At 41.7% G+C, this 26,651-nt stretch overlaps 1 protein-coding gene across 4 annotated transcripts; it reads left to right on the top strand.

Moving 5' to 3' along the window:
- Positions 1-8,807: 8,807 nt before the first annotated feature.
- On the top strand, positions 8,808-26,003 carry FAIM (Fas apoptotic inhibitory molecule). Of its 4 annotated transcripts, XM_070375619.1 has the most exons (6): positions 8,826-8,947; positions 13,053-13,111; positions 14,433-14,565; positions 14,918-15,146; positions 19,999-20,048; positions 24,758-26,003. In XM_070375619.1, the coding sequence occupies exons 2-6, from the start codon at positions 13,068-13,070 to the stop codon at positions 24,905-24,907; spliced, it is 606 nt and encodes a 201-aa protein (XP_070231720.1). In that variant the 5' UTR covers positions 8,826-8,947; positions 13,053-13,067; the 3' UTR covers positions 24,908-26,003. The 4 variants fall into 4 exon arrangements, with proteins under 4 accessions (XP_070231727.1, XP_070231720.1, XP_070231733.1 ...); XM_070375626.1 differs by lacking the exon at positions 13,053-13,111 and having other exon boundaries at positions 8,808-8,947; positions 24,758-26,001; XM_070375632.1 differs by lacking the exons at positions 8,826-8,947; positions 13,053-13,111 and adding an exon at positions 8,992-9,618.
- The last annotated feature ends 648 nt before the right edge of the window (positions 26,004-26,651 follow it).

The raw sequence follows: 26,651 nt of genomic DNA, 5'->3' as shown, positions 1-26,651 counted from the left end.
AGTAAATAAAATTGGCTACTGTTTCCACTTTTCCCCCATATACCTGCCATGAAGTGATTAGACTGGATGCCATGATCTTAGTTTTATGAATGTTGAGTTTCAAGGCAGCTTTTTCACTCTCCCCTTTCACGCTTATCAAGAGGCTCTTTAGTTCCTCTTTGCTTTCTGCCATTAGAGTGGTATCATCTGCATATCTGAGGTTGTTGTTTTTTCTCCTGGCAATCTTGATTCCAGCTTGTGATTCATCCAGCCCTGTATTTCACATGATGTACTCTACATGTAAGTTAAATAATCAGGGTGACAATATACAGCCTTGATGTACTCCTTGACTGCTTTTGAACTAGTCCTTTGTTCCATGTCCAGTTCTAACCATTGCTTCTTGACTGGCGTACAGGTTTCTCAGGAGGCAGGTAAGGTGGTCTGCTATTCCCATCGCTTCTAAGAATTTTCCACGTTTGCTGTGATCCACACAGTCAAAGGCTTTAGAGTAGTTTAATGAAGCAGATGTTTTTTCTGGAATTCCCTTTCTTTTCCTATGATCCAATAGATGCTGGCAATTTGACTCACTTAACTATAAAACCACTTAAGTATTCTTGCCTTGAGAACTCCATGAACAGTATGAAAAGGTAAAAAGATAGGACACTGAAAGATGAACTCCCCAGTTTGGTAGGTGCCTAATATGCTACTGGAGATCAGGGGAGAGATAACCCCAGAAAGAATGAAGAGACAGAGCCAAAGCAAAAACAACACCCAGTTGTGGATGTGACTGGTGATAGAAGCAAAGTCCAAATGCTATAAAGAGCAATATTGCATAGGAACCTGGAATGTTAGGTCCATGAATCAAGGCAAAGAGGAAGTGGTCAAACAGGAGATGACAAGAGTGAACATCAACATTTTAGGAATTAGCAAACTAAAATGGACTGGAATGGGTGAATTTAACTCAGATGACCATTAATCAACTACTGTGGGCAAGAATCCCTTAGAAGTAATGGAGTAGCCATCATTGTCAACAAAAGAGTCCGAAAAGCAGTACTTGGATGCATCTCAAAAACAGCAGAATGATCTCTTGTTCGTTTCCAAGGCAAACCATTATATCACAGTAATCCAAATCTATGCTCCACCAGTAATGCTGAAAAAGCTGAAGTTGAACGGTTCTATGAAGACCTACGAGGCCTTCTAGAACTAACACCCAAAAAAGACGTCCTTTTCATTATAGTGGACTGGAATGCAAAAGTAGGAAGTCAAGAAACGCCTGGAGTAACAGGCAAATTTGGCCTTGGAGTACAGAATGAAGCAGGGCAAAGGTTAACAGAGTTTTGCCAAGAGAATGCACTGGTCACAGTGACACCCTCTTCCAACAACACAAGACAAGACTCTACACGTGGACATCACCAGATGGTCAATAACGAAATCAGACTGATTACATTCTTTGTAGCCAAAGATGGAGACGCTCCATAGAGTCAGCAAAAACAAAACCGGTAGTGGACTGTGGCTCAGACCATGAATTCCTTATTGCCAGATTCAGACTTAAATTTAAGAAAGTAGGGAAACCACTAGACCATTCAGTTATAATCTAAATTAAATCCCTTACGATTATAAGGTGGAAGTGACAAATAGATTCAAGGGATTAGATATGGTAGACAGAGTGCCTAAAGAACTATGGATGTACGTTCGTGACATTGTACAGGAAACAGGGATCAAGACCATCCTCAAGAAAAAGAAATGCAAAAAAGCAAAATGGCTGTCTGAGGAGGCCTTACAAATAGCTGTGAAAGGAAGAGAAGCAAAAAGCAAAGGAGAAAACGAAAGATATACCATTTGAATGCAGAGTTCCAAAGAATAGCAAGGAGAGATAAAAAGCCTTGCTCATGATCAATGCAAAGAAATAAAGGAAAAAAATGAAATGGGAAAGACTAGAGAGCTCTTCAAGAAAATTAGAGATACCAAGGGAACACTTCATGCAAAGATGGGCATAACAAAGGACAGAAATGGCATGGACCTAAAAGAAGCAGAAGATATTAAGAAGAGGTGGCAAGAGTCCACAGAAGAACTATACAAAAATGGTCTTCACGACCAAGATAATCACGATGGTGTGATCACCCACCTAGAGCCAGACATCCTGGAATGTGAAGTCAAGTAAGCTTTAGGAAGCATCACTACAAACAAAGCTAGTGGAGATGATGGAATTCCAGATAAGCTATTTCAGATCCTACAAGATGATGCTGTGAAAGTGCTGAACTTGACATGTCAGCAAATTTGGAAAACTCAGCAGTGGCCACAGGACTGGAAAAGGTCAGTTTTCATTCCAATCTTAAAGAAAAGGAATGCCAAAGAATGCTCAAAATACCTCACAATTGCAGTCATCTTACACACTAGCTAGCAAAGTAATGCTCAAAATTCTCCAAGCCAGGCTTCAACAGTATATGAACTGTGAACTTCCAGATGTTCAAGCTGGTTTTAGAAAAGGCAGAGGAACCAGAGATCAAATTGCCAACATCCACTGGATCATTGAAAAAGCAAGAGAGTTCCAGAAAAACTATCTACTTTTACTTTATTGACTATACCCAAGCTTTTGACTGTGTGGATCACAACAAACTGTGGAAAATTCTTCAAGAGATGAGAATACCAGACCACCTGACCTGCTCTTGAGAAATGTGTATGCAGGTCAGGAAGCAACAGTTAGAACTGGACATGGAACAACAGACTGGTTCCAAATAGGGAAAGGGCTATGTCAAGGGTGTATACTGTCACCCTGCTTATTTAACTTATATGCAGAGTACATCATGAGAAATGTTGGGCTGGATGAAGCAGAAGCTGGAATCAAGATTGCCGGGAGAAATAAAAAACCTCAGATATGCAGACGACACCACCCTTATGGCAGAAAGTGAAGAAGAACTAAAGAGCCTCTTGATTAAAGTGAAAGAAGAGAGTGAAAAAGTTGGCTTAAAGTTCAACATTCAGAAAACGAAGATCATGGCATCTGGTTCCGTCACTTCATGGGAAATAGATGGGGAAACAGTGGAAACAGTGGCAGACTTTATTTTGGGGGGCTCCAGAATCACTGCAGATGGTGACTGAAGCCATGAAATTAAAAGATGCTTGCTCCTTGGAAGAAAAGGTATGACCAACCTAGATAGCATATTAAAGAGCAGAGACATTACTTTGCCGACAAAGGTCGGTTTTTGCTAGTCAAAGGTATGGTTTTTCCAGTAGTCATGTATGGATGTGAGAGTTGGACTGTGAAGAAAGGTGAGCGCTGAAGAATTGATGCTTTTTAACTGTGGTGTTGGAGATGACTCTTGAGAGTCCCTTGGACTGCAAGGAGATCCAACCAGTCAATCCTAAAGGAAATCAATCCTGAATATTCATTGGAAGGACTGATGCTGAAGCTGAAACTCCAAAACTTTGGCCACCTGAAGTGAAGAAGTGACTCATTTGAAAGGATCCTGATGCTGGGAAAGATCGAGGGCAGGAGAAGGAGACGACAGAGAATGAGATGGTTGGATGGCATCACCAACTCAATGGACATGAGTCTGAGTGAACTCTGACAGTTAGTGATGGACAGGGAGGCCTGGCATGCTGCAGTCCATGGGGTCGCAAAGAGTCAGCAGGACTTAGCACCTGAAGTGAACTATAAAACCATAAACAAAACCACAAGATATGCCCCAGGCCATTAGATGGAAGAAAAATGTCACCACCCTTCTAGTAATTCGATAATCCAATTTGACCTCATAGCATCAGACACTTCTCTACCTATTAAGAAGGAGGAGGTAGTGAAGGAGGAGCTCACAATGTATGCCTTACCTCTGCATCTATGTCTACTTGAAGAAGATGGGCTTTTCCCCTCCCCCCCTTTTTTCAATATAAAACTGTAGCTCAGTCAATCCTTGGGGCAGAGCTCCTTTGCCTGTCCACTTGCATCACTTATAAGCATCCTATATTAATAAATCTACTTCTTGCCTATCACTTTGCCTCTCGCTGAATTACTTACTGATACACAAAGAACTTGAGCCTTAGGAAGTCCAGGTACCAGGTGAGTGATTCTAATTAAAAGATTATGGGTTCAAGTCCCAAGTTGGGTTTTAGTGCTGTTTGAGTCCTAGTCACGTGGGTTAGGGTCCCAAATTGGGTTTTGGCTGGGTTTGAGTCCTGGCGTCATGGGTTAGAGTCCCAGACTGGGCTTTGGATGGCTTCAAGTCCTGGCTTCATGGGTTCAGTTTACAAACTACGTTTTGGCTGGGATTGAGTCCCAACACGTAGATTCAAGTCCCCATCTGAGGAAAATGGATTCAAGAGGAGCCTGGCATGCTACAGTCTATGGGGTTGCAAAGAGTTGAACATGATTCAGCAACTGAACGACAAAAATAAATATTATTTCTATATATAACTATAGAAGGTGGAGTTGGAAGCAAACATAGCAAATTCATGAAAATGTTGGTCTTCAGGGAGGAGAAGAAAGTAAAGGTATTAGGGTTGAAAGTCAAATACCAATTTATTTTCAGTATTTCCTTCTACTAGTGAAACAGGAGGGAAGGGGGAAGGGTACAACATTTTTAAAATGACATACCTATAGGACATGATAAAAACTGGCTAGGACCAACTAGCTCCAAGATGGTGGAAGATTCGACTTCCAATATACCTTAAGCCTCACTAAACACTGATTCTATTCATTAGCTAAATGACACACTCAACAGTACCATGCGTTCCAAGCTAATCATAAAACTCCAAAAAGTAGGCAGTGCCCAATTCCTGGAAATCTTCACTCCTTCCCTGAAATAGTTGAAATAATCCTCCCACTCATTAGCCTATGAAATTACCCAGATAATAAAAACACACCATATTTGGGAAACTTTCATCTTCTGAGATGGCCCACACTCTGTCTGTGGAGTGTTTCTGTGCAAATAAATTCACTTCTTATCTATCACTTTGCCTCTCACTTTAATCTTTCTACACCGAGAACCTGAGCTTCATTACATCCTGAGACCCAGTGTGTGATCTAAATTAATAAGCCACGGGTTCAAGATCCAACCTGAGTTGCACAGTTTCATTGGGATTTTTTATTGAGCCAGTATTTAAAAATGGTCAATTCTGGTGCTGGGAATATAAGCATTTTTCTCTGTTGGTTCGGTTCAGTTGCTCAGTTGTGTCCAACTCTCTGCAACCACATGAACAGCATGCCAGGCCTCCAAGTCCATCACCAACTCCCAGAGTTCACTCAAACTCATGTCCATTGAGTCGGTGATGCCATCCAGCCATTTCATCCTCTGTCGTCCACTTCTCCTCCTGCCCCCAATCCCTCCCAGAGTCTTTTCCAATGAGTCAACTCTTTGCATGAGGTGGCCAAAGTACTGAGTTTCAGCTTTAGCATCATTCCTTCCAAAGAAATCCCAGGGCTGATCTCCTTGCAGTCCAAGGGACTCTCAAGAGTCTTCTCCAACACCACAGTTCAAAAGCATCAATTCTTCGGCACTCAGCCTTCTTCACAGTCCAACTCTCACATCCATACATGACTACTGGAAATTTTCAAAGTAAACGATGCAGATTTTTGTCTTAACCAATTGAAACACAAGCCTTGGAATGCTCCTTAGACACTTTAAAGGTGCCTTCCTTTGGTTCTTTGGTCTAAGTAAGGGTGAATCTACAAACCCCACTCTCCAGATGACTCAGACCAAAATCTTATTTTCTCCTAAAACTGTCAAATGTTTCTGGTTTTAAGTTTATAAATTCATTTTGGTCTGATCCTTCTCCACTTTCCATGTTTTGTGTTGGTGGAGCCAGAGGCTCTTTGTGCTGAAGGAGGGAGGCCCAAGCAGAGGCAGCCTGGCTGGAGCAGGAGACTGGTTACTGGACTGGTGCTGACACACAATCCGCTGAGTCCAGAATCCTGGGCTCTGGGCTCATTTGAACGTCTCTGTGCAGCTTCCATTCACACATAGCCGATAGTCATGCTGGACCAATACTGGAAGGGCACGTGGAAAGTTTTAAACCTGTAGGTATCAAGTGATGTAACATTTCCCTTTAATTTTGATGTCCATTCTTGCTGTTTAAGAAGTAATTTCAGGAAATCCATTAATTCATTAACAATTCCCTTCTCCAAAGGACGCCCAATGAAAACATGGACTCTTGTGAATGAAAGCACTCTCTTAAAATAAATCACTGATGTCTATGGGTGGGCTGGTGAGAAGTAGTTTGAGGGGCTAGAGCAAGAACATCCAGGCACTTCTCGGGAAACAAGAAAACAATCTGAGAGTGGAAATAAAGTCAAAAGCAGGATCACCAGGCGAGTATGTTTCACACTCAGGTCAATACCTTTCACGGTGTTTTGTTCACACTTTCTTTTCATAACAATCCTCTTTGATAACAACTGGCCATGCCTACCTCCAGTGTGCTGGGCCCAGGGAATAAGTAGGTAGAAAATACAGCCTAAACTGGTATGTTCCTTAATTCCAGATATCCCAGAATCTATACCCAAGAAGGAAACATTTGCAGAATTCGCAGAATATTTCGCAGAATAAGCCAGCGGCGGTATCAGACTGCCTCACTTATGCAAGGGACAGACTTGAATGCACTTCATGAGTGGGCTGAACCCCTCTGCACTCTGGGGCCCTTAGGCAGAGGGGCTGCCCAGACCCCCAAGACAGGATCTATATTCATGTACAATACTTTTCTAACAGCAGATTCTGATACAGGCTGGCTTCATGTGCTGGTCCTGCAACTTCTGTAGGGCTTTGCTGCTGCTGCTGCTGCTGCTGCTAAGTCACTTCAGTCATGTCCGACTCTGTGCAATCCCAGAGACGGCAGCTCACCAGGCTCCCCCATCCCTGGGATTCTCCAGGCAAGAACACTGGAGTGGGTTGCCATTTCCTTCTCCAATGCACGAAAGTGAAAAGTGAAAATGAAGTCGCTCAGTCGTGTCCGACACTTAGCAACCCCATGGACTGCAGCCTACCAGGCTCCTCCATCCATAGGATTTTCCAGACAAGAGTACTGGAGTGGGGTGCCATTGCCTTCTCCGCTGTAGGGCTTTGAGTCTCTGTAAAATGGGAATAACTACTGGACTGTTGTGAGAACTACAGGCAATAATATACAAGGCACAAAGCAAGCATTCAATAAATTATACCTTATTGGTCTTGTAAAAGATATTCTGATTCCCAAAGTTTTACAAGAAAAGATTCTTCATTAAACAATATTTTTGAGCTGCTGCCCAACCAGGGTTTCCTGGCCCTAACCCAACAATTCACAAGTGTTTCTCAGAAGATCTAAGGACAAGAAAAAGGAATTAGGGACGCATCTTCATCTATTTCTGGAAATTTCCACTCTGGGGCCTTTTGCCTTCTCCCCTATCTCCCTGGTTCATTCTTTCAATCATCATTTATTGAAAAGTCTCTATTCAAGACACCGGTGCAGAAGAAAATGCAAGTATGAAAAGTCTTTGTCTCCAGGGAGCATTCAATACAGGGTAGCAAACAGGAAATCAGTGCTCTCTAAGCAGAATCCCTGTAACATAATTTCCCTAGGAATTCAGTCCATTACTTCGAAGACTAGTTAATCTAATCAATAGATTCTTCTTTATTATTATTATTTCTCAACTGCTGTTCTCTCACATACTTGCTCAGCATCCTCACTACCAATCCCAGAGGTGAAACAATCCTTTACATTAACACCAAGCTGAGGGAAGAAACTATACACTGGGACCTGTATGTCCCTTTGCCCTCAAATCTTCAGAGCCCCCAGAGAACCCTTTCACATGTTGGTTTTGCTGCTGAACCCATTTTCCACAGGAACCACTCACTGCTCTTTTCAGATGGCCCACTCAACCATCCCCTCCTCTGCAGTTATTGCTGTCTCTTCTTAATGAAAATCAAGGCCACCTGAAACATTACTCAGGTCTACTCTTCATTCATTCAACAACACTTATCAGAGCACAGTAGGAGCCTGCACTGTGCAGACGTGGGAGCTGCTACAGTGAGAACCAAGCGGCCATGGTCCTTGACTTCACAAACCTCAGCCTACTATTAAGCTGCGAGGGAGCCATGCTCTGTCGCTTCAGCCCTGTGCGACTGCGACCCCATGAGCTGTAGCCCGCCAGGCTCCTCTGTCCATGGGATTCTCCAGGAAAGAACACTGGAGTGGGTTGTGGTGCTTCCTCCAGGGGATCTTCCCAACCCAGGTTACCAACCTCATTGCTGGCGGATTCTTTACCGCTGAACCACCGCGGAAACTCTATTATGCTGTACATTCAACAAAGATTACACGAATACTTGTACAACTTGAACAGAACTGAGGAGAATTCCAGGTGTTGCAAGTCTTAGGATAGTTTTTCTTAGGAAATGCTATGTGACGAACAATCTCAATCTCAATGGAAGTTAACTAAGGGAAGAGGCAGGGAGGAGCGTCCAGGCAAAGGGAAGAGCATCTGCAGAGGCCCTGGGGTGAAGGACTTCACATCATTTGAGGATCTATCTCAAGGAAGCCAGGGGAGACCGGGGCAACATCATACATGGGGCCTCATGCCCATCCTAACGAGTTTTGATCTTTCTAGGAGTAATCAGAAGCTTTACAGAGTTTCAAGGACACAATGCTATGATCGTTTTTACCTGCCCCGTGGCTTCAGAGCAGGCAAGGTCTGGTTTTGCCCACCGGGTTCGCTCCAGTGTCCAGACAGCGCCCGCTGTCAGCTGGTTCTTACGGAGGCGTCTCGGGGAGTAAGAGTGCAAAGCCGGCCGCGCGGACCGCGGGCGTGGGTTGGGTCGCCGCGCGGGGGAGGGGCGGGCGGCGGTCGGCGCTGGGCACCTCGGGGACCTGAAGCGCGACAAAGAGTCGGCGCGCTCGGAGCTCTCGCTTCCGCGGAGGCTGCGTCTGGTTCTCGGCGAAGGGCCTAGGAGGTCCAGTCGGCGGAACCCACCGGTCTCTGGGCCCAGACCCCCCAGAGGCCCACGGCGCCCAGGTGAGCCTCACGTCCCAGGTGGGGCGGCCCGGCCGGCCCGGAAGCCCCTGCGCGCAGCGCCGGGCGCCCCCGCCGCGGTGCGAGCAGCCGCCATCTCCGGGCTGCGGCGACGGCGGCGGCGGGCGTGCTGGGCCGTGGGCGGTGCCCTGGCGGCGGTGCGACCCCGCGGTGAGGCCTAGGCCCGCGCGGGAGGCGGGTAGGGGACTCCGGGCGTCTCCCAGAGACCCGGCCTGGCGGCGGTTTGCTACTGCCCGGCCAGGCCCTGGAACCCGCGGCTCCGGCCTCTGCCCGACTATAAATTCATTATTTGTCGCAGTCGGAAGAGTGGAGCAGACGTCACAGGGAAGGAAGCGCAGGAGCCGAACCTTCGCTCCCGGGGAGCACCGGATTCACATTAAAGTGTCTTTCCTTCCAGTCCCCTTTTCCCTGCAAAAATGAGCCGGCTGTATTTTTGCAGAACCCGGATCACAAAGGGCTGCAGCCTGGCTTCTTTGTCTTACCAATACATCCCACGCGTCTGCGCGCGGCTGATGTTTGTCTCCATCCTTTTTACTGGCTGCGAACCGGTGCTTTGGTGCCAGGTTTTCCGCGCCTGACCAGAGCTCCATGCTTGCTGAGTGACAGGACTGTGATTCACTCCACGGATTATCTTCACGATGGTGAACAAACAGGTGGTTTTCAGTTCTTAGCTATTACAAAAAACGATTCGTTGAGCGCTGTTCCGTCTGGTTTCTTGATTGTGTAGAGAGGCTTGTGGTACTCATTGCAAAATGCTCCTTGGAAAAGTTATTCGCGGTTTTTGTGCCTCACATTTGGGAACACCTGGCTCAGAGAGCTAACTGACAGACCTTGTTGGAGGTCCCAGTGCTGATCCTGCGGACACCGTCAACACCTCTTTGTTAAGTTTGTTCAATAGCTGGCCTTACCTAGAGCTTTGCTGAAAAGAACCTGAATACCTTAGTAATTTTTAAAACCGACTTAGGTTTAGCTTGGATAAACCATTACAGTCCCCAGTACGATTAAACCTAAGTTAAAGCAAAATTCAAGCTGGGATTAGATAAATAGTGGAAACGTTGTAAAGTCCTACTCTGAAACATGGATGTTGAGTTGGTAGGACAGGGATTTTAAATGATTATGCTGAGGGATGTGTCACTAGAGCCTCAAGAAACTTGCCGTGAAGACCTGTAAACGTTCAAGTAAGTGACATTGTCCTTATCAGTGAAAATAAATGGAATTTGTTTTTCCATCCGTTTTACTTACATTTTAAAACGTGTGTGCTGAAATAGAGGGAATTTTTCTTTGTAATGATCATTTTCCAGTTTGGTCTCATGGTCCTGATAATTAAATGTATGTATAAGTTTTAAATGACAATGGATGAATTCCTTTCTCTCAAGTTTTAAAGCATAGGCTTCCTTGGTCTTCCCACCTATTTGGCAGGGCTAGGATCCTTTCTCTGGAGACTTTTTCTGGTTCTTTGTTGTTTAGCCCCTAAGTCGTGTCTGACACAGTTTTGAGACTTAGCGCGCCAGGCTTCTGTGTCCAAGGATTTTCCAGGCAAGAATACTGGAGTGGGTTGCCATTTCCTTCTCCAGGTGATCTTCCTGACCCGGGGATTTATGAACAGCACCACCCCAACACCCCAACCCACATCCCCCCACTCACCCCCACACCCCCACCTCCTGCCTTGGCAGACAGATAGATTCTTTGCCTCTGAGCCACCTGGGTAGCCCTGTTCTGTTCTTTACTGCTTCCCTTACCCACAGTGCCATGGCTGTGCTGTAATCATCTTTTGTCTCTCCAGTCTCTCACTCTGAGCTTAGTGCCTGGTGTATGAGTGACTGACGACTGCTAGCGTGGCGGATGAATTTAGAATATGACAGTAGCTTAGAGATTTGTGTGACAGGTAAATTTATTATTCAAATGAGTAAGGTAGAAACCCGGGACATGGACAGCTGTGATCATCTCTTGGTCATAAGCAAAATCGTATTCCAAAAAACACTACTGGCAAGACACTCGGGTTGTTTTTTTTTTAGTTTTGTTGAGATATAATTCATATACCTTACAATTCACCCATCTAAAGGATACAATTCAATGGGTTTTTTGTGTATTACAGTATTAATTTTTAAAAGTTGTGATCAATATACGACATAAAAATAGCCATTTAAAAATGTCCAGTTCAGTGATGTAAATGAACATAAAGTTCATTTATGATGTACAGCCATCACCACTATTTCCAAAACATTTTCAACACCTTCAACTGATACTCCCTAAATAAATGTTGAATGTATGAATGAATGTTGATAGTAGAGAGAAGTATATTTTATGTGACTTTGATTTCTAACCTCTCTTCTAATTTGTGTTGTCTTTTATGCTGTATATGAAATATAATTAAGAGGGTACTAAGCCTTATCTGGAGAAGGCAATGGCACCCCACTCCAGTACTCTTGCCTGGAAAATCCCATGGATGGAGGAGCCTGGTAGGCTGTAGTTCATGGGGTCGCTAAGAGTCAGACACGTCTGAGCGTCTTCACTTTCACTTTTCACTTTCATGCATTGGAGAAGGAAATGGCAACCCACTCCAGTGTTCTTGCCTGGAGAATCCCAGGGATGGGGGAGCCTGGTGGGCTGCTGTCTATGGGATCGCACAGAGTCGGACACAACTGAAGTGACTTAGTAGTAGTAATAAGCCTTATCTTAGTGTGGTAATACTTGAAATTCCTTAAAGTGAAAAACTGGGCAGTTCTTTCAAGTTTGTTGAATTACTGAACATTCTAGAGTCTCTAAAAGTTGTAGAGCAAAATCTGAGTGACGTCCCAAACTCTACTCTAATTTACAAAATACACGTACCCTAGGTTATATTATGCTATTTAGCTTACTCTATTGCTCTGTGTTCTTTTTGCTTTGATAGTTGCAGGATACCCTCCACTTTCATAGGAGGTATCCTAAGAGGTATATTTAAGACTAGAAAAATCCACAAATATATAAGGTGCTAATTTTTAAAAAGGGATTTATTTTAGGTACAATGTATTTTGAATCTTTAGTTTTTATTCTAAAATGTTTAGCTTTTTTTTGCCTGTTGGGTTGCTTTTATGGGTGCTAAGCTCTTCTTTAATATCTTTTAAAAAGCTATTTGTCACGTTTGGTTATTTCCAGACAAAAAAAGATTGGCAATCTCCCGTTTTTACAAGGAAAAAGCACCCTTGGACATCTATATGGAAAAGACTAGACTAGAGTAGGTCTTGGAAGCAAAAAAACAGTTGAATTTATTATTCGGTAGGTTTGACAGGGGTACAATTGTTAATCCTAAATCTTCAAATGTGGATGGTTTCCTATGCATGTGAGTATTACATGTGCTTCTGATTTTTAGCATTATAGCCCAGATAATTACACAGGTGTTCTGGACTCTGGATTTGGCTTGGACTCTTCTGGTGACCTGAGCAACCGTATAACTTTTATAAATTCATTATTGGCACTAGTAAATTAAGTGGGTTTGAGTAAGTGGGCAAATTAAGTTTGCTCTTAGAAAGCAAACTAGTACATCCTTTGCTCCTTCCTGCAAGCTTAACATTTCTTTGAAGTTATCTTTAAAAAATTTTTTTAATTATGTATTGTACCATAATACAACTTTCTAAATTTTAATATGAAGATTGAATTTTAAATTTGTTACTACCATGTAACATGGTGCCTCCAGAGGGCGTATTCTGTTTATCCTGGGGTTTTCTGTATTCCCTGACCTACTGCCTCTTATCCTTGGGACTTCTCAATCTGAGAAGCAAGGGACCCAGAGGACCTCTACGTCTCTTGCACCTCTGATGTGGTATGATACTTGAAATAAACTAGAGTTTATTCTCTTAGTTTTAGGAAATTATAAATCCATAACAGGGAAAAATATGACTGGCTGATTTGCATGATTTAATTTATTTCCCTGACAATTAGAGATTGCAATTCTATTGTATGTAAAAGCTGTTTCATCAGAAACTGCATGCATTTTAAGAAATGGATTGCAAAGTTAGAAAAACTCTCTGCACGTGTCATCTTTGTTGCTCTCAATCTTTCTTTGCTGCACTTCTGCTTTTTTCTTTCCTGGCTCCTAATTGGATTAAAGACTGTTTTGCCAACCATGGCATCTGGAGATGACAGTCCTATCTTTGAAGATGACGAAAGGTAAATGTCTTGCATTGTGATAAAACTGGATTATGAAGCTTTAAGGATGGGCTTTAATCATTCAGGAGAGTATCCAGGCTACTTTTTTGGAGAATACATTTTGTAATACTGCAGAATGCATAGTTGCTTCTCTGTGATTTCCAGCAAGGGTGGTGAACACCTGGCGTGGAGGTGGTCACCACTAACGAGGCATCCTTTCCCATAAAACCTGGATGTGAGGTCTGCACATCCCTCTCAGCACAAAATTCTTGGCAGTCACTTCCAAAATGATATAAAACCTATTTACTGTTTCTGGTTCAGAGCCTACAAAGAAGATCAGAGTGAATGAAGAGGAGGATGTGGTTAAGAGAATAGACTCTGGGACCAGACTCCTAAAATTATACCCTATCTGCCACTTACTGTCATTGTGATCTTAGACAAGCCTTTAGCCTCTCTGAGTCTCAGTTTCCTCATCTGTAAATAGAGAATAACAGTACCCCCCTCATGGTGAGGATTCTTTGAGTTAATGTGTGTAAAGCTCTTAGAACAGTGATTGGCACACAGTAAGTACTGAATAACTGTTAGCTATGAACATTACTGCTGTAATGTTACTTCTCTCAAAGCTAAAAATCTGTATCAGTATAAAAATATTACTTATATGTTATATATGCATTATATATAATATATTTTTATATTAAGACATTAATATAAAATACATGTTTAAGTTGTGCCAGAAACATCACAAGACAGAATTCTTTATATTTTTAATAAGATTTCCTGAAATAATGACAAGATTACTGTGTTCCATAATATTTTTGTATCTATTATGGAACATTTCTTCTATGACTTTTTTTCCTCAGTCTTAGTATTTTTAATTAGAACCTTTTTTGTTAAAATGAATCCCTAGTTATTGGTTCAAATATAAAAGGTTCTAAGAATTCTTGCTTTAGAGTGATAGGATCTGAAATGATAAAACCAAAATTAAATACTGTGCTTTTTAAATGACAGGAGGGAGGAGTAGAAACTTTTTACTGACCTTTCTGTGGCCAAGCTTAGAATACTGTCCTGGATAAACTGATTGATTCTTAATCCTATTACTATTAAGGTGACTTTGGAATTATCTGACTGTATACCCATAGATAGTAATTTCATCTTAAAAGAAGAATGCATAACAGGGTGAAAATAGTTACATGGATTGTAAGTAGGCTTTCTTAGCTTGTATCACTTTAATATTTTGTAATTTTAGGGCTTTTTAAGATCTGATATTTTCATCTTGGAAGGATTAACTGGTTATTCTGTTACTGTTTTTGCCTATTATAATTGCTTAATTTTATTCCCTTAGCCCTCCTTACAGCCTGGAAAAAATGACAGATCTTGTAGCTGTTTGGGAAGTTGCTTTAAGTGATGGAGTCCATAAAATTGAATTTGAACATGGGACCACATCAGGCAAACGAGTGGTGTATGTAGATGGGAAGGTAGGAAAAAATGGTACTTTGTGAAATCTAGTGTACAGAGAAGCTCGATTTTGCTAATGTATATTCATCCACTGTGAATTCAATGCTTTTCCCTTACAGTGGTTATATGTATATTGGCTTGTATCATTTTGCCATAAAAAGCAGACTAGTAATAGTTGTGGAATTCATAGACTATAACATCTAATATTTAACTTTAAAATGCCTTTATTTTCTAAAATCTTTGTATCATGAAGTAATAAAATCACATCTAAATAGCATTGCCATTTATTCCCTTTAATTATATTATTTCCAAAGTTAAACATTAAATTTTCTCCCATTTGTATGTTTTTAACTTCCGTATTTTATTACTTAGGAAGTGATAAGAAAAGAATGGATGTTCAAATTGGTGGGCAAAGAAACCTTCTGCGTTGGAGCTGCAAAGACAAAAGCAACCATAAATATCGATGCTGTCAGTGGTTTTGCTTATGAATATACTCTGGAAATTAATGGGAAAAGTCTCAAGAAGTATATGGAGAACAGATCAAAAACCACCAATACTTGGGTATTACATTTGGATAGTGAGGACTTTAGAGTTGTGTTAGGTAAGTGAAAGCCATTTCTGCAGAATTCGTTGGCTTTTTATGATAGCTGTTTACTTCAGTTCCTCTAACTCTCCAGACCTTTCATGGGAGCTTTGAATAGGAGAGTGGTACGTGCAGGTGTGTTTCTCACGTGTCCTCTGGGAATGAAGTATTTGTTGAATTGACCGATTTATACGGAAAATGTGAGAGCCAGATTTTATAGTGGTAGATTTGAAAATTATAAACTTGGGTTTAAAAAGAGAAATATTGATGTAGACATTTAATTTGTCATTATTTGATATTTCTCTTCAAAAGAATGTCTGAAGGCAGTTGGAAATTTAAGGTTTATCAGAAAGAAGGGAATTTTTCTCTAGGTTTAGGACTACAGCAGATCAAAATAATCAACGTCCAGGTAAAGTAGATTAAAAAATAAAAAGTAAGCCATTGATCCTTAAGCTAAGTTCTATTGTTACAGATTGCCATTTGTGTTCTTGATTTCACTCAGCCTACAAAACTTGAAAGACAAGCATTTGCTACCTTTGTTTATTACTGGTTACTCCTAGTATTTTCTGCTTCTCATATCACTGAAAGTGAAAGTGTTAGTCACTCAGTGGTGTCCAACTATTTGCAAACCTACCAGGCTTCTCTGTCCATGGAATTCTCCAGGCAAGAATCCTGGAATGGGTTGCCATTCCCTTCTCCAGGGGATCTCCCCAATCCAGGGATTGAACGCAGGTCTCCAGCATTGCAGGTGGATTCTTTACCGTATGAAGTAGCCTCCAATCACTAAGAGTTACCAGGGAATCCAACATTATGTAGATCACCTCATTGATTTATTGATTGATTTAGATAATACTGAGAACCTCATAAATGGCAGCTTATGTACCAGGCCTTGAAGACACGTAAATGAAGAGACTATCCATGTCTTTTAAGAGAGTATAGTTTAATTGAATGCTAGAAAAATTTTTTAAGAATGAAAAATACTTATCAAGTAATAAATGCACATGGTTGAAAAAAACAAACCAAAAAAAGAAAACCCTCTTGTATGGTTTATTTATTAAAGAAATTGGGTCAGATTTTTCTTGAAGAGGAGAGGGTATGTTCTGAATTTTGTGGATTCCATTCCTGTGATATTCTTCTATTAGTATTTCCTGCAAGTTGGTATTTGAAGAATTGATCAAATTTAAGGTTTTTTTATTTTTCAGGTAAGACATTATATTTATTCTATCAAGAGGCACATGGTTTTGCTTTGTCTAATTTTTTGATGTTGGCACCACTAATACCTAAGTGTCTATATCCATTAATTCATTGGCAGATGGATTCATTAATTCATTAATTCATTGGCAGATGGATTCATTCATTCATTAATTCATTGGCAGATGGATATATTCTGATTCCATCATTTCTTGTTCGTTAGCTGGAGTGCTCATACAGTGAGAAACTTCCTGTTGTCTACTATTTAGTTACACAGAGGCACATTTTGTATGACAAATGTAGGATCACAGCTTGTTTTCCCTTAACTACCAGTTTTCAAGATATTAAATTGATTCCTTTTTCTTTCCTAAAGGTGATCATTTAGGTTTTTTTTTTTTTAATCATTGGGCTTCCCAAATAACTTGTGGATTTAAACAAATTGCAGTGTTTCAGTACACTGCAATTATTATCCTTACTGATGCTCAAATTGTCCCATTTTTGGCCATTGTAGTGCTCCTTAGATCGGCTCCTGAGTCAAGGGAACTGTGTACATTCATAGGTAGATAGATATCGGGAGGAACGGGGAAGAGAGAGAGACTTTATCAAAAAATAAAATAGCTTATGAGTTCATACTGATGCTTATAATTCAAATTCCAGGATACCAGTTTTTTTAATTTAATCTCCTCTAATATCTTTATGTTCCTTCTTCCACACTGAGAATCCTTCTTCTCAGGGACACAGAGGATGATGCAAATAGAATATAATTACTTATTTCCTTTGTGCCATAATTATGTACATACTAATCTCAGTTAACAACAGAAATACTCTACCACCATTAATACAGTGACTGCCCAAAATTTGTCTTCCTTGGTGGCTCAGTGGTAAAAAATCTGCCTGCAATGCAGAGCCACTGGAGACACAGGTTGGATCCCTGGGTTGGTAAGATCTCCTGGAGGAGGGCATGACATCCCACTCCAGTATTGCCTGGAGAATCACATGGACAGAAGAGCCTGGCAGGCTACAGTTCGGTCACTAAGAGTCAGACACCACTGAAGCGACTTAGCAAGTACGCTTGCACAATTTAAAACAACTTTTTGCATATCATTTTCCAACTGTACTGCGTCTACATTGTCAGAACATACAGCTGTTATATACTATGCCAGGCTGCCATTGGGTGGCCACTCCCATATCTCCTGGACCCTCTGCCTTTCTCTCCGTGCCTCTAGCCCAGCTCAAAGTCCTTTCTCCACTCTCCAAGTGAGGCTTCTGTCTCAACGTGCAGGGAGAAAAGACTCTGTTCCTGGAGTAGATGGCTTGTCAGATGGCACCTCATCCTTGAACCCCAGGCAGCCTTTGACCCCCAGACTCCTTGTAAACACACAGGTCCTGCTTCTCTCTAGTCTTTGTTATAACAACCAAAGCTTGTCTTCTGGCTGCTTGATGACTATAGTCTTCTCTCCTGACACTCCGGGGGACCCTGACATTCACAAGTGGTTCTGGGGATCCTCCCCAAAATGCACATATATCTGTCTGTGCACATGGCATGCATATAACTCAGTTGGTAAAGAATCCACCTGCGATGCAGGAGACCCCAGTTTGATTCCCTGGTCAGGAAGATCCACTGGAGAAGGGGTAGGCTACCCACTCCAGCATTCTTGGGCTTCCCTTATGGCTCAGCTGGTAAAGAATCTGCCAGCAATGCAGGAGAACTGGGTTCAATCCCTGGGTTGGGAAGATCCTCTGGAGAAGGGAAAGGCTACCCACTCCAGTATTCTGGCCTAAGAATTCCATGGTATAGTCCATGGGGTCACAAAGAGTCAGACAGGACTGAGTGACTTTCACTTTCCCTGGAGTGAACTGTGGCCACTTAGCTAATGCCCAAGTGTATCATGGCAACATTTTGCTCTATTGTGTCAGCACTGTATTCAGCACAGTCCATCAAATACTATATTTTTTATTATGATTCTATAACTTTTCCCCAAAGTGAAATCATAACAAAATGAATAGAGATTATTGTACTCTTCAGTATGAAATTTACAGAGAAGGCAATGGCACCCTACTCCAGTACTCTTGCCTAGAAAATCCTATGGATGGAGGAGCCTGGTAGGCTGCAGTCCATGGGGTCACTAAGAGTTGGACACGACTGCGCGACTACACTTTCACTTTTCACTTTCATGCATTGGAGAAGGAAATGGCAACCCACTCCAGTATTCTTGCCTGGAGAATCCCCAGGATGGCAGAGCCTGGTGGGCTGCCATGTATGGGATTGCACAGAGTCGGACACGACTAAAGTGACTTAGAGGCAGCAGCAGCAGCAGCAGTGTGAAATTTAAGGCTAAATTGCTATCTGTCTATATGAATGCTATGCAGCCTTTTCTGTGGTTTCTTTGTGCCATCGTCCAGGTGGGTTAGTATGAGAGGCAGGGAGAATCATCTAGTCTCTTGATGTTAAAGAAAATTTGGGGAAGGACAAATTAGGAGTTTGGGATTAACAGACGCACACTGCATATATAAAATACATCACCAACAAGGACCTATTGTATAGATCAAGGAACTCTATTCAGTATTTTGTAATAATCTATAAGGGTAAAGACCCTGAAAAAGGAAAGCAATATTGGCTACAATCCAAAAAATAAAAATGAAAAATTAAAGGGATAAGGTCAAATATTATATTACTTGAAATATGTAAGTTTTGAAAAAGTCCATGGCACTCTTTAATTTGCTAAAATATATTGATACCCTAAATGGAAACATACTGTAATCCTCAGTCAGTTCAGTTCAGTTCAGTCACTCAGTCGTGTCCCACTCTTTGCGACCCCATGAATCGCAGCACACCAGGCCTCCCTGTCCATCACCAACTCCCGGAGTTCACTCAAACTCACGTCCATCGAGTCGGTGATGCCATCCAGCCATCTCATCCTCTGTCGTCCACTTCTCCTCCTGCCCCCAATCCCTCCCAGCATCAGAGTCTTTTCCAATGAGTCAACTCTTCGCATGAGGTGGCCAAAGTATTGGAGTTTCAGCTTTAGCATCATTCCTCCAATGAACACCCAGGGCTGCTCTCCTTTAGGATGGACTGGTTGGATCTCCTTACAGTCCAAGGGACTCTCAAGAATCTTCTCCAACACCACAGTTCAAAAGTATCAATTCTTCGGCGCTCAGCTTTCTTCACAGTCCAACTCTCGCATCCATATATGACCACTGGAAAAACCATAGCCTTGACTAGACGGACCTTTGTTGGCAAAGTAATGTCTCTGCTTTTGAATATGCTATCTAGGTTGGTCATAACTTTTCTTCCAAGGAGTGTGTAAACCCTTCTTTGATTCAATACCAGACCTTAGAAATTTAATTAAGACACTTCAGGTGATGTTTAAGAAAAAGGACATTCTCATATGGAAACGTCTCGTTACATTCATTTGTCTGCATCCTCCTTTATAGATTTTCTGTAACAAATCTTCATCAGTATATATCATAATTTTGTCTTAAAAGAGTGGTTTCATTTTGATTTTGTCTCTGAACAAAAAAACACAATTTCTTCAAATTTGGAAGAATTTCAAAGCCATGAAAAGTTAGTGGAGTTTTCAAAATCCAGTGTATCAAAATTTTCTTAAAATAATAAAGAGTTAACTTTATCTTTAAATCCCAGGTTATAATTTTTTGTAATCGGTTACTTTTACAGAGAAAGACACTCTGGATGTGTGGTGCAATGGTAAAAAAATGGAGACAGCGGTAAGTTGATCATTTGATCACTGTCACCATGTGCATGAGTGACCAGTGAAACGTTGCTGTGTTTCCTAACGATGCAGATATTTATAATTAATGAAGGTCCTTTTGGTTAAAAACAAAAGAGATGAAGTAATCCTGACTCCAGAATCTGAAGCCCTTTCCTGCGCAGTGCCTGGGGTAGTGAGAGTTTGGAAACAACTCATCTGGTGATTGGCACCAGCCTTGGACCCTGCTTGTCCTTTCCTGGACGATCCTCTATCCTAAAAAGATCTAGCCCACATTTTAAAACTTCCTTCCCAAAGGTTGCATCCTCTTGTGTTTATCCTGGTTAAAGTGGTGCTTTATACTACGGTTTCTCAAATTTGCATGCACAGAATCATCTCAGATCTTGCTAAAATCATATTCTAACATGTCCTCAGGTGATGCCCAAGTTGCTGGCCCATGGTCACACTCTGAATAGGAAAGCTTTACACCATACACTCAAAACAGATGGTACTTTCTAAAAGCAAAGGTTGTGAAAAAGAAACGAAACACACATGTCAGATGAGACAAAGGCAAACAGGAAAGGGCACTGTCACAAACCCCAGAAGACAAGTGGAATTTGTAGAGTAGCAGTGCTGAGAGGCTGCCCCGCTCGTTGTAGCCGAGAAAACCCTAGTGTGTTGGACTTTTGCTGCCTTGCACTGTTATGGCTGTGGTGGGATAAGTATAGATGTGAATTTCAAGTAGGTAGGATATAATCATGGTGTGCACAGCACATGGAGGAAGTGAGGCAGAGGAGACAGTCCTGGACACCAGGCAGTGTGGGCCTAGGAACTGGAATCACTGGGGGGAAATATCCACGTGTTATGGGATCAGCTGGCAAGTAGGGCATACCATCCTGGGTGTCCCCTTTCGTGCTGACTTCAGTTGTGACACCAGAGCTAGAGATGATGAAAAGCATGAGAAGCTCTCTTTGCCGGCATACTGTAGCTAGCTACCCATTGTGGTTGCTGCTATTACCTTCTTTATCTGTTGTAGGTCTGGGAGGGTGAGGAGAAGTCCTTGGAGGGAAGGCCTGGAATGAATTTATTCAGTAGACAAGCTAGAATCTGCTGGGCCTTGCAACTGCTTCTAAGGAAGTGCACAAGCCAGAAATCAAAAGTTACAAAGATTAATGTGTTTCTGTTTCTTAATCCTGATATTAATTCTTAAAGGGAAATGCAACCAGGGTTCACTCAAAATTGAATGTCAGCGTTTGAGCCACCCTCCGGTTCCATCTACCCATTGAGACTTTTATGCAGAGAGGCTTAGTGAGCTCTTCAATATTTTAGGGCCTGTTTTGGACCAGATTCAGTTACCATTAACATGGATTGGGTGCCCGATGCCATACCTGGTGGTCCTTTCTGTTCTTTCTGTCCTACCATGGAAATTTCTAGATGAAGAGTCAGCAGTTTGGGGTCACATTCCCTCCAACCCTCCAGGAATTCTCCTGTGCAAAAGTAGCATTGTTTCAAGAATGTGGTTGTAAATAAGCAAGAAGTTGAAATAATATTCATCCACAATGTCTTTGTTCCTAACTGACAAGAAGCCACAAGTGTTTGGACAATACCTCTCTCTCACCCAGTTGTCTCCTCCTTGTAACAGCAGCCTAGTTGGCAAGGTAGTTTTGGCAGCTCTGTGTCAGGCAGCCTTCCCCAGCACTATGCGCACCTGCTCTCGCTGCCTGTGAACTGCAGCTTTTTTTCTCCATTTCCTTTTCATCTCAAAGCATCATGACCAGATTATGTATCTGTCAGATTGCCAAGAAGCAATTTACAAGGATTGTATCACTCAACCCTTGCTCTTCTCTCTAAATTGATTTTGACAGAAGTATGCCCTAAAGGCTTTTTGCAAAGCTCAATGTGAAAAGGGCTAAAAGAATACACTGGACTCCAGGATCAGCACCCCACCCCCAGTCCTTGTGGTGGTCAGTACACATCCGTGTTGGCCAGATTCTTCCCAGAGAAAAACAAAAAGCTTCCCTCTCTGATGCCTCCTGTGCTTTCTCTGGTTAGATAATGTTAGCAACGGGACGGGGCCTTGCTCTGTCTGCTTTGGCTGCCAGGAAGCTCATAGCCAAGTTGTACATCTGATAGTGCTTCTTTTGCTTCTTGGCATAATTCATTTTTATCCTCTAAGCCTCATGCTCTTCCTTACTTTTCTGTGCTCCTTGGCCCCTATCTTTTTACTCTAAATCAGTGCTGTTCAACAGAAATATACTATGAGCCACAGATACGAGCATCATATATAACTTCTAATAACCACATTTCGAAAGTCTTATGGTGAAGTTCTTCTTAATAAAAATTTAAGTCACTGTATCAAAAATATTATTTAAAATGTAATAAATATATAAATTTTCCAATGAATTTTTTTTAACCATTCTTTGTTTCATACTAAGTCTTCCAAATCCACTGTATATTTTCCCCTATAATAGTGTATCTCATTTCAGACACACCACATTCCATGCGTGATTGCCACCTGTGGCCAAGGGCTGTTGTACCATATGCAGCAAGTCTAGACTCGGTTCAGTTCAGTTGCTCAGTCGTGTCCAACTTTTTGTGACCCGATGGGCTGCAGCACGCCAGGCTTCCCTGTCCATCACCAACTCCCGGAGCTTACTCAAACTCATGTCCCTTGAGTCGGTGATGCCATCCAACCATCTCATCCTCTGTCATCCCCTTCTCCTCCTGCCTTCAATCTCTCCCAGCATCAGGGTCTTTTCCAATGACTCAGTTCTTCGCATCAGGTGGCCAAAGTATTGGAGTTTCAGCTTTAGCATCAGTCCTTCCAATGAATATTTAGGATGGATTTCCTTTAGGATTGACTGGTTTGATCTCCTTGCAGTCCAAGGGACTCTCAAGAGTCTTCTCCAACACCACAGTTCAAAAGCATCAATTCTTCACCACTCAGCTTTCTTTCTAGTCCAACTCTCACATCCATACATGACTACTGGAAAAACAATAGCTTTGAGTAGATGGACCTTTGTTGGCAAAGTAATGTTTTGACTTTTTAATTTGTTGTCTAGCTTGGTCATAGCTTTTCTTCCAAGGAGGAAGTGTCTTTTAATTTCATGGCTGCAGTCACCATCTGCAGTGATTATTTTGGAACCCAAGAAAATAAAGTCTGTCACTGTTTCCATCGTTTCCCCATCTATTTGCCATGAAGTAATGGAACTGGATGCCATGATCTTACTTTTCTGAATGTTGAGTTTTAAGCCAACTTTTTCATACTCCTCTTTCACTTTCATCAAAGGCTCTTTAGTTCTTCACTTTCTGTCATAAGTGTGGTGTCATGTGCATATCTGAGGTTATTGATATTTCTCCCAGCAATCTTGATTCCAGCTTGTGCTTCATCTAGCCCAACATTTCACATGACCTACCCTCATATGTGTTAAATAAGCAGGGTGACAATATACAGCCTTGACGTACTGCTTTCCCTATTTGGAACCAGTCTGTTGTTCTATGTCCAGTTCTAACTGTTGCTTCTTGACCTGCATACAGATTTCTCAGGAACCAGGTCAGGTTGTCTGGTATTCCCATCTCTTTCAAAATTTTCCAGTTCGTTGTGATCCACACAGTCAAAGGCTTTGGTGTAGTCAGTAAAGCAGATGTTTTTCTGGAACTCTCTTGCTTTTTCAATGATCCAGTGGATGTTGGCAATTTGATCTCTGGTTCCTCTGGCTTTTCTAAATCCAGCTTGAACATCTGGAAGTTCATGGTTCACATACTGTTGAAGCCTGACTTGGAAAATCTTGAGCATTACTTTGCTAGCATGCAAGATGAGAGAAATTTGTGTGGTAGTTTGAACATTCTTTGGCATTGCCTTTCTTTGGGATTGGAATGAAAACTGACCTTTTCCAGTCCTGTTGCCATTGCTGAGTTTTCCAAATTTGCTGGCATATTGAGTGCATCATTTTCATAGCATCATCCTGTAGGATTGAAATAGCTCAACTGGAATTCCATCACCTCCACTAGCTTTGTTTGTAGTGATGCTTCGTAAGGCCCACTTGACTTTGCGTTCCAGGATGTCTGGCTCTAGGTGAGTGATCACACCATCGTGGTGATCTGGCTCACGAAGATCTTTTTGTATAGTTCTTCTGTGTATTCCTGCACCCTCTTCTTACAATAGTGTTAGGTTTTATGTTATTTATGTTGTTATTTATTGTAAGCCACCTATAGCCTGAGGAATCTGATTTTTAGAGTGGCGAAGAACACTCCATCCCTTATTGAGTGGGGTCTTCAGCAAGTTATTTAATGACTGTGTGCCTGTTTCCTCATGTATAAAATGTTGATAATAATTATACTCCAATCAGGTTATTGTGAGGATGCCATAAAGCAATGCATGTAAACCATTCTTTGTATAGAAGGAATCACAAATTTCCTATCATTTTTACTTTTGAAAAGACTGTATTATCTGCATAGTATATGTTATAGTCACATAGCCATGAGATATACTTTTTTTTTTTCCTCTGAAACAAGATTCTTAAAGACTATAGTGGTACAAATAAAAGACTTTGAATTTATAACTTAGACCTTAAAACACCTAAAAATAAGCTTATAATTTTAATTTTGCAAAGCTTACCATTGAGCTAACATGTACTTCATCATGCCTCCCTTTCTTGGTGATGTTAATGCTCTGGACAAAGATAAATGTTTCTGAAACACTAATTCCTCCTACTTTTGTTTGCCTAGGGTGAGTTTGTAGATGATGGGACTGAAACTCACTTCAATATTGGGAATCATGACTGTTACATAAAGGCTGTCAGTAGCGGCAAGCGGAAAGAAGGGATTATTCATAGTCTCATTGTGGATAACAGAGAAATCCCAGAGATTGTTGAATGACTTCATGTTAATGAATTTTAATCTTAAGAAGTAAAGATCAGGACTTTTAAATTACTGTGGTAATTAAATATGTTCAGCATGTACTTTTCAGTACATCTAGTCACCCTGTTTTTTAGTTTCTTGAAAGTAGTATTTTAAGCATCAGGAAAAAAATATGTATCATGAAAATTGCAATTTATTTTGTAAATAATGTAAAATGTTTTAAAGTCAAATGGAAAATAAGATATGGACCAAAAAATCACTACTGTTTCATAGGAGCAACTTTTAGTATAATAAACACTATAAAGTAACATCAGTGCTGCTTGATTTGTCTTTCTTGAAATGGATATCTTTGTATATATTTTTTTTAAATGTATTTCTGACCAGTGTACTCACTTTAAACTTGTTTTGTTGTTTTTATTTTTGGGCCGCCCTGTGTCTTCATTGCTGTGTGTGGGCTTTCTCTAGTTGTGATGAGCAGGGGCTGCTCTTCATTGTGGTGCACAGGCTTCTCATTGCAGTGGCTTCTCTAGTGGAGCACAGACTCTAGAGCAAGGGTTTGAGGCAGGAGACAGTGGGTCTCTGGGTAAAACTGAGCCTTTGTTCTCACCCAGATACTCCAAGGACAAAGCTAGTGGTAGAAGCTGAGTTCTGCTAAAGCAAAGAGATAAGGTGCCTACTCCTGAGGTCAAGGAAGACTTCCCTGTCTCTACATGCTCAGGAAGTCTTCTTGAGAATCGAAAAGTAAGGGGACCCCACTCCATAATCAGTGTAGATATGCAGCCATAGGCTTCGACAGTGGGATCCTTCTTTGCAAAAAGTTGTGCATACATCTTGGGGAGGATCTATGGACCACTCAGGTGTGAAAAGAGAAACAATTGGCCAAGAGTAAGCAAAGACCCAGAAGGACTGTCCTCATAAGTGCATGACGTCACCTCAGTACTGTGCTGCTCCTCCTCACTCAGGACACCCGCATTTCTCTCCAGGTGTGTTTCCGCCTAGTGTCTGATGCACTGCACTCCCTGTTAGAGAGGGTGCCCATATCCTTTCTCTTGGGTGTGTATCTCTGCCCTGCTTCTGAGTTGGATAAACAAACTGGTTTCCTGTGTGCTCTCCCATACATTGTGCTGTGCCTCTAATAATAAACTTTGTACCTGTTTTTACAGTTTTTGCCTCCTTGAAACATTCTTGCTTTCTAATAGGGGCAAAAACCAGGGTCAGTTTGCTTCTAGCCCCGAGTCCCTGGTGGTCTAATGGGTAGCCTCTTGGTCTTCTTTCAGGCTACTCGGGTTTAATTCCTGGGCAGGGAACTAAGATCTCTCCTCAGGACCATTCACTGCTCTCCCTCCGAGATCAGGCTCAGTAGTTGTGGTGCTCGGGCTTTGTTGCTCCATGGCATGTGGGATCTTCCCGGACCAGGGATCAAATCCATGTCCCCTGCCTTGGCAAGTAGATTTGTAACCACTGGACCACCAGGGAACTCTTCTTTGTATGTTTTTAACCTGTGCAGATAGATTGTCTAGTTTAAAGCAGTTGTTGTTCAATGATATTAACTTAACTGGAGAAAATGAGAAATTTCCAGAAATTTAAGGAAATGTCAAATAGAGTAACATAAAAATTTAATCAAGAATTCGTTCAGTTCAGTCGCTCAGTTGTGTCTGAGTCTTTGTGACCCCATGAACCACAGCATGCCAGGCCTCCCTGTCCATCACCAACTCCCGGAGTCCACCCAAACCCATATCCATCGAGTTGGTGATGCCATCCA

This window comes from Bos mutus, chromosome 1, assembly GCF_027580195.1.
Source record: "Bos mutus isolate GX-2022 chromosome 1, NWIPB_WYAK_1.1, whole genome shotgun sequence".
NCBI classification, from domain to species: domain Eukaryota; kingdom Metazoa; phylum Chordata; class Mammalia; order Artiodactyla; family Bovidae; genus Bos; species Bos mutus.
This window is presented reverse-complemented; position numbering and strand designations above follow the sequence as displayed.